Genomic DNA, 14,951 nt, shown 5'->3' on the forward strand with positions numbered 1-14,951 from the left:
TTCGAATCATTTCCTTAAATCCTTTATCACTTGTATACATTATATTATGATATACAACGATTATTCAAATTAAAAACAAAGAAAGTTCATTCATTTCATTCGGCAGACACTCACAAAACCATTGATTTATATAATACAGTGTTAATTGATATATCTTAAAAATATTTATAGATGTATAGTAAAGTGACTGCAAAAAAGATAAACATCCACGTTTATGACCTTGACTGAAAATCTTAGAAAATAACTGTACCTGTTTTTCTAATGACTAGTGTCTTTACATGTTTAATGTATTCAAGTGTTGCGTTCCATTTTGTAATAATACTAAAATACGAGAAAGAACTTCGGACATAGTCACAGTTTCAAAGCAAGTCCTTATCTGATACGACTTGAAAGTTTTGAAATTTAATGTTAAATATTGCGTTTCACTCATGTAAGAATGTACCAGGTCGTTCGTTGAAGTGAGTGTTGTTAATGTTTAGGTCCTTTAAGGTTATTAAGTCAGTCCATTTGCCATGTATAACTGTAAAACTTTCGTTCTAGCGGGGGGGGGGGGGGGGGGGGGGGGGGGGAAGCTGTCAAAAACATGCAGTTATCCAATATAAATATCTTCGTATACTACTGCAAGTGCTTTTAAGAATGTCAAAATTTCCAAGAAAAGTGTCATGGAACTTATAATATTATGCTGAGAAATTAACGAAAACAATCACATTTATGATGTCAATAGACACGGCAGTAAATGAGAAAAATACTGGTCATAATTTGAGAAAATGTGCCACAATTCAAAAGAAGTATTGCTTGAATGATTTGTTGAATTTAGTCTGTTAATAACGGTTTTATGAGGATGTGATTTCATCTAAAATACCTTTGATTAACAGTTACCGTCATTATTGATGTTTATACAGTTCAACTTGCATTTAGAGACCACATAGGCAAAGAGCAATTAGTGGTCTTAACTCGAATGATCTCTTAACAACGCATAAAATATTTTTAACGGTGCACGAAGGAATTGAAAGAAGAAGCCTCATACGCAAGCGGTCTCTTAACAACAACTTCGACAGTTCTTATTTATCTCCAGTATAAAATTCAACTTTTCTGTCTTTCTCCATTTACAGAAGTACTAACATTGAACCAACGTTATGGAACCAATCAGATGTATACAATTCTATATGACAATTCAAAACAGTAAGTTGTTTATTTAGGAAAAGGATACTTTTTAATTTCCGGACTATAATTAATTGTCTATACAGGGATTTATTACTTAGTGAACTTAGACTATTAAATGAAACCTTTTAAAGATTTGGGACCAATTTCACAAAAGTTTATCTATCTTATTTTTGTTTGGCTCAGATTCTAAGAATAGCCGAATAGTTAAGAGTAATCTGCTTAGAATGATGAATGTGCAACACCTTACTCCTAAGTTCAAACTTTGACCTAAATAGGTTTCGAGAAACGGGTCTCTAGTGAGCGATAAAGGGCTGTCTTGGCCCTCTTTATACGTATTCCAAATTGATTTTAAGTCTTTTTTCTTTTGGACTGTTTTTCTTATTCCGTAATACAGTTTTTTATTCATTATAATTGTAATCAAGACAATACCACTGAAATAACTATTTAGACGTATAAAACTTATAACTTAAATCTTATAACCTTAGGACGGCCAACACATATTTATGCAATCTCGCCAGGCATATGTATGTTTTTGACAAAACACAAAATGACGTCACTCGACCTTCAACTATTTCCGGAAGTAAATAAAATGAAAACAGAAATGCTAAACTTGAAAACGAAAGCCGCATTTTGATTCGTAGATAGTCAAGGGTCACGCGCAGGGGTCACCCCGTCTAAATGTATGCACGTGGACTTCTTTTTTTTTTTTTTTTTTTTTTTTTTTTGCTATTGGGGAGCCAACTTCAGCACTTTATTACGAATTGAAATTACCTGGGCGATAGTACAGCATGTCAGCTTTTAATCTATGAAAAAATATTTGGGCTTTGGATAAACAGAAATCCCACAGCGGTCCGTAACGGACCAAGGGTACATTGATAATTTTGGAACTTCATCAAATCGCTCAAAATGTCATTTTTGATGTTGTCTGAGAGTGTCAGTATATGCCTCACATGTAAGATATAACCGTATTTGAGAGCTGCAGACCTAGACATTTCAGAAATATTTTCAAAATAAGTTTCGTATAATAAATGTTGTCTCTACGGAAGCGTGAAAGGGCCATCAGACGCTAATACGTTTTAGTACGTTAAGGCTGAGGAAAGGATATAAGTTTAGAGACTTCCTTATAATCATCACAAAAACTAATTTCTGGTTAAAAACGTCGAAAGAAAACAGCATTAGTATTTTCGTTTCAGCGATCTTTATAGCTCTTTCTGAATATCTATGTTAGTTGTAAAGATACATGACATGACCATTAAAGGCCTAGATCTTTGCAATGGGCCAAGGGATTTCTTTCTTCATTAGCACAGTTGGGGACTAATGACTAACTAATGACTATCGCAATATGGTTCCAGTAAACAAGGGTAATCTGGTATTGGAAAGTTAGTCTACCTTACAAGTGTATCAATTAGTGAGATGGGGAAAAGTGTATTTTAATTAATAAATATGTGATAACTTTAAAAGTTATACCTATTTTTGGCATTTTTATGTGAAGAACAATATTTGTTGATCAAACATAATAATAAAATAATAAGAAACTTATTTAGGAATATGTTACAAATTTCATTACGTTTTTAGGAGAAAATTGCAGAATATTGCAAATAACAATTGTCTAAGATTGAAAACCGAATGTGAATTTCGGTGTTATAAAGTAAAATAGAAAATGTGGAAACTCCACAGGTCGCTCAACACGACAAAAAAGAAAATGTTGCAGGCTCGGTTTGATTGAGCCTGTTCATGGACGGTAGTAGAAATGCATGCTACTACCCGCGCCCTCTAGCCCCGGGTTGAGCAGAATTCAACATTTACACATGCTAAAAGTACAAAAACAATTTAGAGACATCCGCAGATGTATTCATACGGCGGTGCACATGGTACCTTTAATGATATACTAGCATGAAAAAGTACACTTTAGGCAACTTATTAATGAAACTGTAAATACAGTATAGATGGAACACCACAATTTAGTTTTACCTAGTAATATTATATTCAAATAATGGTGATTGCATGTATATGAGAAAGTCATTTTCCCATTCTTTTAGTAAGTATTCTATATAAAAGTAACCTTCATCAGTATTACCTTTTTCATTATAATTATGATATTGGAAGATATAGGAAGATACTGTTTGTCAACACAAAGAACTCATTGAGTTTTCACTATATCATTATTATTTATAATATAATTACTTTATTACTTATTTTATTATTTTTATTTGTAATATTTAAATAATAATAATAATAATAATAAGATAATAATTATTATCTATATAATAATAAAATGATAATAATTATTATTATTACCATTCCACATTCTTGGAAGGAAAGTTAATTTCTTTCAACTCCGCTGCACACATTTTCATGGCCTAGTTGGGACCCCTGTTGTGCCAATTGCCCTCTAATCAGCTACTGTTACATAGTCGCTGATAAGCAGCAGGTAAGATGGGAGTTGTTTATCGGATATTTTTCGGGGGGGGGGGGGGGGTGGGGGGGGGTGGGGTTGACATTTATATAGTAGTGGATCTATGCCTTTAAGAAAAAGTACGTTGTCAACTAGTACTGTCATTTTTAAAAAAAAAAAAACGAATTAAATCTAAGAATCATTGTTGACTTACCACGTAAAAATATATGTCTAAACTGATTACTTACTTGATAAATTTTTATTCTGTTGTACGTAAGATTTTGATTTCTTTTTTGTAAACTTTCTGAGATATATTAATCTATCTGTAAAATTATTGAAATATAATAATGTAAACTCCAGTAATAACTTAGTACGTGGCGGCAGACTTATTCAGTCTTCAAAGCGAAAGTTAAATACATGCATATGGCATGAGCTTATGGCATGACGACAGACTCACCCCCTAGTTTTAAACAGTTCATAATTGCTTTGAACAAGTGTCATACAAGTGCAAGGGTAAAGCCGATCTCGGGTATTTTATATAATTACTTGATCTTTAGTTCTTCACAATACTTAATGTGTAGTTATATGTACTCTGACATTCCAAGAATCAGATCGGTTGGGCCACGTGGTTAAGGCCGCTAACTTCAATTGACTTGCACCGCACCGTTGTATGTTGATAGAAAGGAATGCTCTAAAGGATTTCCTCAATCAAGAGCTGGATAGTTGACATTATTTTACTCAGAAATCCGGTGAAAAATTTCTCCATAGAATAAATGATCATTAAAGATGATGTTTGTTAGAAATTCGCGACTTTCTTGGATGCCGGCGAGAATGACGAGAAAATAGCTACATTACTGTGATACCGATCTGAATTTATTTGTTCCATTGCTTTTGATCCAGTGCCCTTTGCACCCAAATCATCATGTGCCAGATGGCAACTTCCTTAAAAACTGTTGAATCGAAACGACGAAACGGCATGTCAAAACGTAATACAAAAGTAAATGTATGAGAAATCGATGTTTCATTGTTGCTGTTTTCAAGATAATTACAATTCCCGTTCATTCTGGTTCAGGACAATAGTCTGTTTCTATAATGTATCAACAAACTATAGATAATTTATCAATCAATCAGTCATCTATTAAATCACATACAATGCTGGAGTCATAACAATCGAACAATACCAATTTCCAGACAATAAAGCATCCCTTTGTGACAGATATATTGTTTATAGCGGTCTTATCATTTAGAACTGTTGATTTGAAAAGCAATTGTTAAACCTTGAAGATACTGAATATATCCCTCGGGAAAGATGGTGCAATAACATAGCGAGCTTTACACCGAATAAAGTTAAGAGTATTTAACTGAAACAAAAATTTCGACGTTCTGTATGGGACAGGATGAATGAAATAACAACTGATGATGAGCTTTTGCACCCCCCTCCCCCCGCCACCCCCACCCCTCCCCCTCAAAAAAATCAATTGCTAGCGAGATGTTAGACTTATTAGAAGTAGAGAATTGTTGTATTTGGTTAATACCACCATTCAGTAACTGAGTTAGTGTAGTATATATATATTTTATTTTGCCTTAATAGTTTTGCTTTTACTATAATTACCATTTTATTAAATTTGCCATGAAATGTGTTCGTAAACGTGAATTTTTTTCTCCAAAATAGTATGGCTACCTGACATCTACTAAATTATGCATCGATCGAAAATTATAGAATCACACTGTAAAAACGAAGTTAAACAATGTATATCTGCAACCAGAAACTCAGCGACCTGGGGAAAATCGTAACCTGGTCCCCAACTCGCATAGTTGGTGGTGTCCCCCTGCCGCTTCCATACTGCTCCTAATGGCACCAGACCAGGAAATATGCCATTGTATATGTTATGACCTACCACCAGGTATACCGTGAGAACCTTGGTAAACTACAGGAAAAGATTCCAGCCCATTTTAATCGCATATTTCTCACCTAAAACGCGCTATCCCGCAGATGGATACCACGCAAATATAACATATTGTTATTTATCTTCCATCGTGTTTAAGTTATATTTTCCCATAATTTCTTATTGCAGAGACACTCCGCGTATTTATTTTCGTCAACTTTATAAAAAAATCTTGGATAACCTTTCCTACTGACCTTCAGGTAACATGTATATATGTAGGCGAAACGTAAACAAACAAAAACCAATCGTGCTGTATTCGCAGTATTATATAAAACTCGAAATGATAAAAGTCGTCTTAATAATTATTCGAAATGAAATCATATAGCGGTACACATTTACCTGGTTAATTACATTACATATTCATGCTGTATATACACATTTTCGCGTACACATGTAGTTTGAAGATTGGCATATATTTCCAAATCAGTTTATCAGAATATCTGTTTTCGTCTAGACCAAAAATATGAATGGTACCCAATGGAAAGATGAAGTACCAATTGCTCAATATGCATAGTTCCCCATTTGCAGAACTACGAGTTTTAGGAGAAAAATGCGCAATGTGAATGGGATAGTATATTATCTCTTTAGGTACCATTGTTGTTATAGTATATCTAGTGGTAGGGGTTAACAATGAAATTTTCTTCCTATTCTGGTGTCATTGCCTGTCCCTATGCCTAGGCTATTCAGATTTAGCTTATTAATTAATGTAATTGCTAAAGACGCTTTCGCAACCAATAGAGAGTCAACTGTTTTTACACTGCTATTCCTTTGAAAATATCAACTGCTGAAAGGATTGTATTTAAATCGCTCATAAGGAATTGCGGTACTAAATTTATGTGAAGCACGCTTCATTCAAAGTAAACTTTGTGTATGTATTTTAAAAATACATTAATTTTGGTCTTTTTAAGTTTTAATATATCGCTGACATACATCTAGATATATGGCTTCTTCTTGCGCATGCAAGAGATACATTCAATTACTTTTGTTGTAGGAGACAAATAACATTACTTAAAAACGGATTATAAACGGTTGTTATTTACCCCACAGAAAATAGGTATCCAATGGCGAAAATCTTTCTTACGATAATCATTATCTCGTAATCCCCAAATCCTGTTTTATGAAAGAAATACTCATGTGTGGCATGGATACAGATAGGTATGGTGATATAGAAGATCATGATTTGTCATACACTAACATCATTGACAGGTTGAAAGTTAGCCGGTAAGACTTTTAGTTCAGAGTTAAAAATATACAAAGGTAAAGTTATATGGTACTTGTGTTAGTGTGTGCAAGCAGTAGTTCAAAATAAACGAATATGGCATACTACCTATTGTGATCCTTTCTGTATTATTCTTGGCGTTAGATCTCTTGCATTTTCAGAGAATAGTTGAAAGAATATTCACCGGTATTTTCAGAGAATAGTTGAAAGAATATTCACCGGTATATGCCTTGGCTCTGTGTTTCCCAAGAAAAAAACGAATTATTTGTGCTTATTCTGTGTTGCAAAAGAAATGGTGAGGGCGACGTGTGCATTATAAAAAGTAACAACTAAAAGGATATACAGTTTATACGTTTATATGCAATCATTTCATAACCACATTTAATAACATATTCAAACATCAATAAACAGAACAGTTCGTAACAATAACACTCTACTTATGTCAACATCAGTTAAGAAACACAAATTTAACACTAGATCATAAAAGGTGATAACATCGTTTATAAGAAAAAGTATACATTTCAACAAAATAATATCTAACGAGTAAAAACACAGTTGGTCAAATCAAGAATTCTTAAGCTTTTGAAAATGCATATACACTATTGTCCGTAACATTTACATTAGGGTATTCAAAATGGGTCCTTGTCCTTGTTTTTCTTACATAATTACCAGATGTAACGGCTTTGAAGCAAATTTACTTCTTAAAAGATCATCGTAAAGTTATTTTTAATTTTAATTTCATACTGAAAATTCAACGGAATTTGTAAAATGATATTAAACCGTTACATGCTTGGTAACACTGCTGCCACATTCTCTAATAATGTATTTACTAAATACCTGTATGAAATGGTGATAAAACCAAACTTTCTTGGATTTCAAAAAGTACGCACCTTGTCTGAAGGCTTGGAAGTTAATGAAAGATATTATTACTATTTAATCAATGTTATTTGAGTAGGAAAAAAACTGCTTTTTTCGCTCATTTTTTGTGATATTCATTTAATGCTAACTTCTTCAGACTTTGAACTTCTATTCATAGTAGTGATCAGGAAATTGTCACTGAACTTAGGATACGATACCTTAAACACCAACACGACAATGCATTCTGAATCGTAATAAATAGAATTTAGTTTAACATTAGAAAACACAAATAAAAAATACAAAAATGAATAGAAAATTTTATTTTGCGTCAATATCTGAAATAATCTTATAATATGGAACGTGAATATGTTTCATCAACATCAAACTTGCATAACTGTACAGGAATTCAACATTTATATATATATGTATATGTTTGTACTATTCAATGACATTATTTCATAGAAAAGTTTTCCTATACTGAAATGAACCTTTTCATATAAAATCTATTGAATACATGAAAGAAATCAATCAACAGCGCAAGAAAAAGTTCGATCAACGGAAAAATAACCATGAAATGCCATGCTCAAAATGTAACGTATGTAACAGAAATTTGGTATACTTAACAAGTGTAGGAAAGAAATCAGTATTTGAGTTTTCGTTTAACGTACATAAAGTAAATTACAATCAGCATTATGTGATTATCTTGAAGACCGACTTTTATCCAAGACGGACTAGCTAGACGAGATTAAATAAAGATAACCCACTTACTGTTTGGTAACTGAAAAGGGGGAAATAAATCTCGCTGCGAAAACTTTTTACTCGGGAAGCCAATTGCAATGACTAACCACCTCTCTATTTCTTATATTGGTTTTGAACAACAAAATATTTCTTCCGTGTTTATTTACTAGTTTACGGTTGTTAATGAATAGCTCGGCTCATTAGCATACATTTAAATTTGCTGAAATAAAAAGACATAACTACAATAAATTAACCTTTGGATTAAAATGAAATATGCATATAAAACCGAACAATATAAGCCTTTATTACATGTCATGCTGTTAATAAAGTAAAATAAATTATCCAATTTTTACCAGTGTTTGCTTACTGAATATTGTTTTTGAACAACAAATAATTTTCGTTCGTTTTATATCACCAGTATATAGCTGTAAATGTACAAACATCTTAATGTGTTGAAATACTAAACAAATGATATACCTACAATAAAATAAGCTTTGGATGAAGAATAATTCACGAGTCCATTCAAATAAAATAACTAGATATAAACAACAAAACGGTTTAAGGCGTTTATACATGAGCTATTGAGAACAAAGTTAAGTCAGCATGTTCATATATCAATTGATACTTCGAACGCGTATACCTTTTCAGTTTTGTGTCAGTTTTTGCAAATCGAATATTTGTTTTGAACAGCAAATAAACGAATACAGTTGAAAATGAACAGTTGAACTCATAGTTAAACGTTTTAATGTGCTGAAATATTATAACACTTACAACAACAAAACAATAAGATTTTCATGAAATGTAATTCTTTCACGAGTCCTGCTAAATGAAATGAGATATCTAGATACATATAACATAACGGCACAAGGAATTTAAACAAGAGATGCTGAAATCAAAGTAAGTGAACATGTTCATATGCCAGTGGATTTTGTGTTTGATATATTTACATACTTTACACGCAACTTTAAAAGTCTGTAAATGAGTACATGATTTATATGTGGCTTATGTATAATTAGAATAAGTCATGAAAGTCGCTCGTATGGATTTATCAAACCAAACAGCTCTTTGTTGAACAAGTATGTAAGTATTATTATCTTACTAAAAGTAAAGAAAAATAATTTAGTACTTAAATACTTAAACAACTAAAATGAAACATATTTTTTAGTTGTATTGACATATAATCAAATACCATGCACACTACAACAAGATACAAAATGAATGTGTGATAGGCGAGACTTCAGAGTGAGTATTTCCATGCTGGAGCTCTAGGATAGGGTAGGCTGTCACACTTATCAACTCATCATAATCATTTCTAATTGGTCACCTCACAAATTTACTCGCGAGTTCCAGATAGCAGGGAAATGACATTGTTCTATATAATATACAGGTACTGAAACTATCTCATTGAGGGACTGGAGTCCAGATTTTAGCAAAAAAAAAAAAAACAACAAAAAAAAAAACAACAAACAAACAAACAAGATCTTTCTTTAAAATGAGTTAAGAACATTAGGACATGAGGTTTTGTTACTAAACTTTCTTAAAAATGCGAAATCAAGAAAAAAACACACCTCGCCTTGGCAATAAAAGCCTTCCTACTTTCCACCACGAAAGAACCGTTAGATATAACGTTTATTATTAATGCAATTTTCCGGTACGACGTTACAATGCTTTTCAGTTTGAAATGAAAAATTAGTAAAAACACATAATTCCCATGTGTTTCTATAACATATAATCTGCCAGTGTCTAAGTTTCAAACCCTTAAAAAAATAAAGCAATACTTTCCTTATATCTAAAAGTTTTCTTTTTTTATATCGTACGACCTTTCTTGTGAAAATACTGAATATTAACAATGTTACAGGCTTTAGAAGTACGCTCGCTTCGAAATAAAAAAAAAGAATCAGTAAAACCGAATGATGCTCCCCGATGCATATGCTTGAGGTAGATAATTCAAAAGTAGGTATAGTAGAGTTATGGTTCTTTGACACTGCACTTCCCGTCAATGGCCTCTATCATTTTGTGAAGTTCAAATAATTCTCCGGACAAGCCTTATTTTGTATAATAAAGGGAGATAATTCAAAAACTAGGTAAGGTAGATTTATGATTCTTTAACACTGTACTTTGTCTCAATGACCATGATTATGTGAAGTTTCAATCAAATGTCATTAATACTTTTCAAGTTATACTCCAGACAAGCCTTATTTTGCTTAATAAAGGGAGGTAATTCAAAAACTGGGCAAAGAAGAGTTATGGTTCTTTGACACTGCACTTCCCGTCGATGGTCTTATCATTTTGTGAAGTTTCAATGAAATGCCGTTAATATTTTTCAAGAAATATTCTGGACAAACCTTATTTTGTAAAGGGAGAAAATCCAAAAAGTAGGTAAGTTAGAGTTATGATTCTTTAACACTGCACTTTGTCTCAATGGCCTCTATGATTTTGGGAAGTTTCAATCAAATGCCATTAATAGTTTTCAAGTTATATTCCGAACTAGCCAAAATTGTATAATAAAGGGAGATAATTCAAAAACTAGATAAAGTAGAGTTATGGTTCTATGACACTGCACTTTCCATTAATGGTCTCTATCATTTTTTGAAGTTTCAATGAAATGCCATTTATACTTTTCAAGAAATGCTCTGGATAAGCCTTATTTTGTATAATAAAGGGAGATAATTTAAAAACCAGGTAAGATAGAGTTATGATTCTTTGACACTGCACTTTGTCTCAATGGCCTCTATGATTATATGAAGTTTCAATCAAATGCCATTAATATTTTTCAAGTTATACTCCGGACAAAAGTGTGACGGCCAGACAGACGGACGGGAGGACGGACAAAGTGGCAACTATATGCTCGCCATTCCGGGAGCATAAATATCGCAAAATATTATTACGCTAATTTTGTTAATAAAGACCGAGCATTCCTATGCATTCAGAAGAGGACTCCGTGGCGGAGAGATTAAGGTCGCTGACTTTTATTCATTTGCCCCTAACAGATGCGGGTTCGAGCCTCACTCTGGGCGTTGAATTCTTTATGTGAGGTAGCCAACCAGCTGGCTTACGGAAGGTCGACGGTTAAACCTAGGTGCCCGCTCATGATGAAATAATGACGAAGGGGTACCTCAGGTCTTCCTCCAACATCAAAGCTGTATAGTCGCCTTATGACCTATATTTGTATCGGTACTGCGTTAACCCACTCCCTCACTCCCTCCCCACCCAGAAAAAAAAATTGATAAAAAAAGATTTGCAAGCAGAGGATATAACAAAGCATTGAAGATTTAAGTATACATTACCTGGAGATAGAACCTAATTTTTTAATCATAAAAAACAATTAAAAACCAAAAGGTTCTTGTTGACATATATTGATAAAGACCGATTTTACTTTCATCTTTTGTAAACATAGTTTAAACTTTTCTGAAGCAGCTTCTTATTTAACTCCACCTGCTATTAAGCCATCGGTGGTAAATGTATAATCCCCAGCTATAATTGGATTATTGCTGGAAGAACTTATCTGACTGAGAAGTAGTTGTCAAATACGTGCATACTGTACGACATATGAACATGTTATCCAGTCTTATAGATAAATTCAGATAATTATTATTATTATTATTATTATTATTATTATTATTATACCAGATTTATATAGCGCCCTTTTCATGATCAATTTCACGTTCAAAGGCGCTTTACATAGTTCAAATGCAGCCACACAGGGCGCATAATTCATCCTCTACTAGTACAGACACAGAGCGATCTGACCAGAGGGACAGAGTGAGACAAAGCCCCCACGACAGAGAGATCAGAAATCAGATATAGGCTTGTCCAGCTAACTTAGGCCTAGCTCGTTGCGAAGAGACAGCCTGGTTCTTTAATGTGCCCAGTGTATAGCACAGATACACGCAAGGATTGCTAGGGTTCCTGACCAGTACACCTCTAGTCGGGTGGGAAACACTGAAAAGCGTTTCTGAAAATTCCCAAGATCCACTAGTTAAGCTGAAATTTTAATATTGTGTTTTGTATAATATATTATTGATATATTTACTGAGAACATTGACATTCAAATAAAAATACTCATCATTAAATATGTGACTACAAGGGAAGTTCCCAGGAGGAAGACCCCAGGTGCTCTATGTGCATTATTCGTCGCAGGCGGACACATTGGTAGAACCACAGACCTTCAGTAAGATAGTCGGATAGCTTCCTCACATGATGAATCCAACGCTCCGAGCGAGGCCCATGCCCATATCCGTGAGGGGCAAATGATTGTGACTAATAACTCGGCCGAGGAGGCCCATAGTGCATTTTTAGTATTTTTCACACTATACACAGTTCCAAAAGAAAGTGTGCACTTTTTTAAGTTTAAATATTTCAAAAAATTCCCCTGACGTTTTTGTTTCATTTTTTCATACACTAACTCTCTGGTATAACTCAAAATCTAAAATGCCCACCAATTTGTTTACGAACTAATTTAAATTTTGGTACCAAACATTATAAGTTTTCATGAAAATAACCGAAAAAAAAATAACAGAAAACTAAGTGCACACTTTCTTTTGGAACTGAGTGTATAAATGAAAGAATGCATTACATTCACAATGTTTCTTACTAATTAATAAAGTTTTTTCAGCACAGATTAAATTTTGACTGAAAACATTCCATTTTAACATGCAGTTTGAACTGTACGTCAACTGAATTCTAACTTGGAACATTGAGGTTAGGAAGTTTAGTTCAGCTCTCCAGTTGGGAAGGCTTGAAAAATAATAACATACCATGCCAATGAGCTCCCAATATACACCGTGTAATTATATCAATTTGACATTGATTAATATTACACTATCCAAGAAATACTTTTAAAAGTAGCCAATATTTGAAAGAGTCTTGATGATTCTAGCGTAATTCAGGCCATCATCTATTGTTTCATTATATTCTTTCGAAAATATGTATTACACTGTTTCGTGGCTGCAGATTTACACTCGATTTCTTTCAAAATCTGCTATTAAAGTTTAATGAAAAAATCGAATTGTTTTAAATCTGCATCATAATCTATTTTTCACAGGTCAGATCAAGTTACATCTGTATCAAAAATATCAGTAGAGATAAAAAAGGAACCAGGTCACAATTGTTTCATGTATCCTCCCGTTCAAATGTCATCCAACTTAAAAAGATTTAATCCTCCAGTCGGGTACTGCGTTATTGGTTATTATTAAGGCGCGGTTTCAAATTTCTTTAAAATGCTTTTACCCGTGCGTTTATTGATTACCAGTCACCAGATCTATAACTGATTACATAATGTTTTTGGTATTAATTATTAACACTGCGATGCAGAGTCATGCCTGGTAAATCCATTGCTAATTGAATGTAGTCGCAGCGAAATTTGAACTTTGAGACCCGATGTCAGTTTCAAGTAGATGCCTGGTTATAATCAAATTTGAAGAATTTTGTATTTCATTTAAGAGTATGTCTTTATTCTAAAGCCAAGGTGTTAACTTTTTCTATGAAAACACCCTGGTATATAAAAATGTCAAAATTACATGTCAAACAACCGACCGCTAAACAAATTTCTGTTGAAAATTATTCATCATTCTTCAAAATGCTGCATGAAATAAGGCTTCATTTCCAGTTTCTTATTACGACGAGCTCAGTAAAACTTCAGACACGACTTACTGAATACGACCCGTTACCTTAAACTCAGTCAGGTAATATACTTAATATGTTATGTCTACATGGAATATATGTTGTCCGATATTTCATATCATTTTGTCATGAAATTGTTCCAATAGCATGCATGGCAGATGAAAGTTTTCTTCGAAAATTAATGAAACGTTCTTAAGTTTGCTTGGATGTTGATAAAAGCATGCGATCGTTAGGACCATTTTCTGTGAATGCTTACGTAATCGCTTTTTTCGTTTGAATAATAGACGCGGTTGAGTAACTTTCGCAGGTCTATGAATATGCCGTTTTTTAAAGATATTGGTGTAAGTTTCTAGTAGATGATGTCTGTGGCGATCAGTTTCCAACAAACACTTACGCTGACTAGACAGCATGCACATATATATTTATCACTTTGTGTTCATTATGACACATACCATTCAATGTAAAGGTTCAGTAATAAAACAACTATTCGCTTCGAAACCAGTCCAACATTTAGAACCAACATTTTTTTCTCAAATGCGAAATTATCCTAGTATTTATCACAATATCGAATCAATCTTTTGTGCATTTAATAGGTTAATACATAATTATACAAATGTACATCCACGATTAATTTCATCTTTTGGGTGAGAACGTTTCAAAATTAGCGCTTATAGTCTGTCTAACTGAGTTTTTAATGGAACAAGATATTTGTTTCTTCCTTAACTGTCTTTCAAGTTTTTTTTAAATATGATCCCAACAACAAATCAGTTGTGTAAGCTTCATATATGGATTGTTTTCTTTATGTGTCTACGCTAATCATGATGCTTGAGCAACGGCGAAATGACTTGGTCCAGAAAATTTCCGCCTGGTCAATATTTCTTTTCATCCTCTACGTTGTCGATGTCGACAGAAATGTCCATAGAACTGAAATTATATATATCCTATTAAAATAACATTGGATTCGAGATATCCTATAACATTATGAGTTATAACAATGCTTGCAAAAGAC

At 33.2% G+C, this 14,951-nt stretch overlaps 1 protein-coding gene across 1 annotated transcript in view; it reads right to left on the minus strand.

Moving 5' to 3' along the window:
• Positions 1 to 7,064: 7,064 nt before the first annotated feature.
• LOC128555398 (uncharacterized) overlaps positions 7,065 to 14,951 on the minus strand; it is a 54,182-nt gene continuing 46,295 nt past the window's right edge. The window contains exon 5 of the mRNA XM_053537666.1: positions 7,065 to 14,866. Coding sequence (XP_053393641.1) covers positions 14,812 to 14,866 — 55 coding nt within the window. The 3' untranslated portion in view covers positions 7,065 to 14,811. The remainder of the gene's footprint in view (positions 14,867 to 14,951) is intronic.

This window comes from Mercenaria mercenaria, chromosome 2, assembly GCF_021730395.1.
Source record: "Mercenaria mercenaria strain notata chromosome 2, MADL_Memer_1, whole genome shotgun sequence".
In the NCBI taxonomy this organism is placed as follows: Eukaryota; Metazoa; Mollusca; class Bivalvia; order Venerida; family Veneridae; genus Mercenaria; species Mercenaria mercenaria.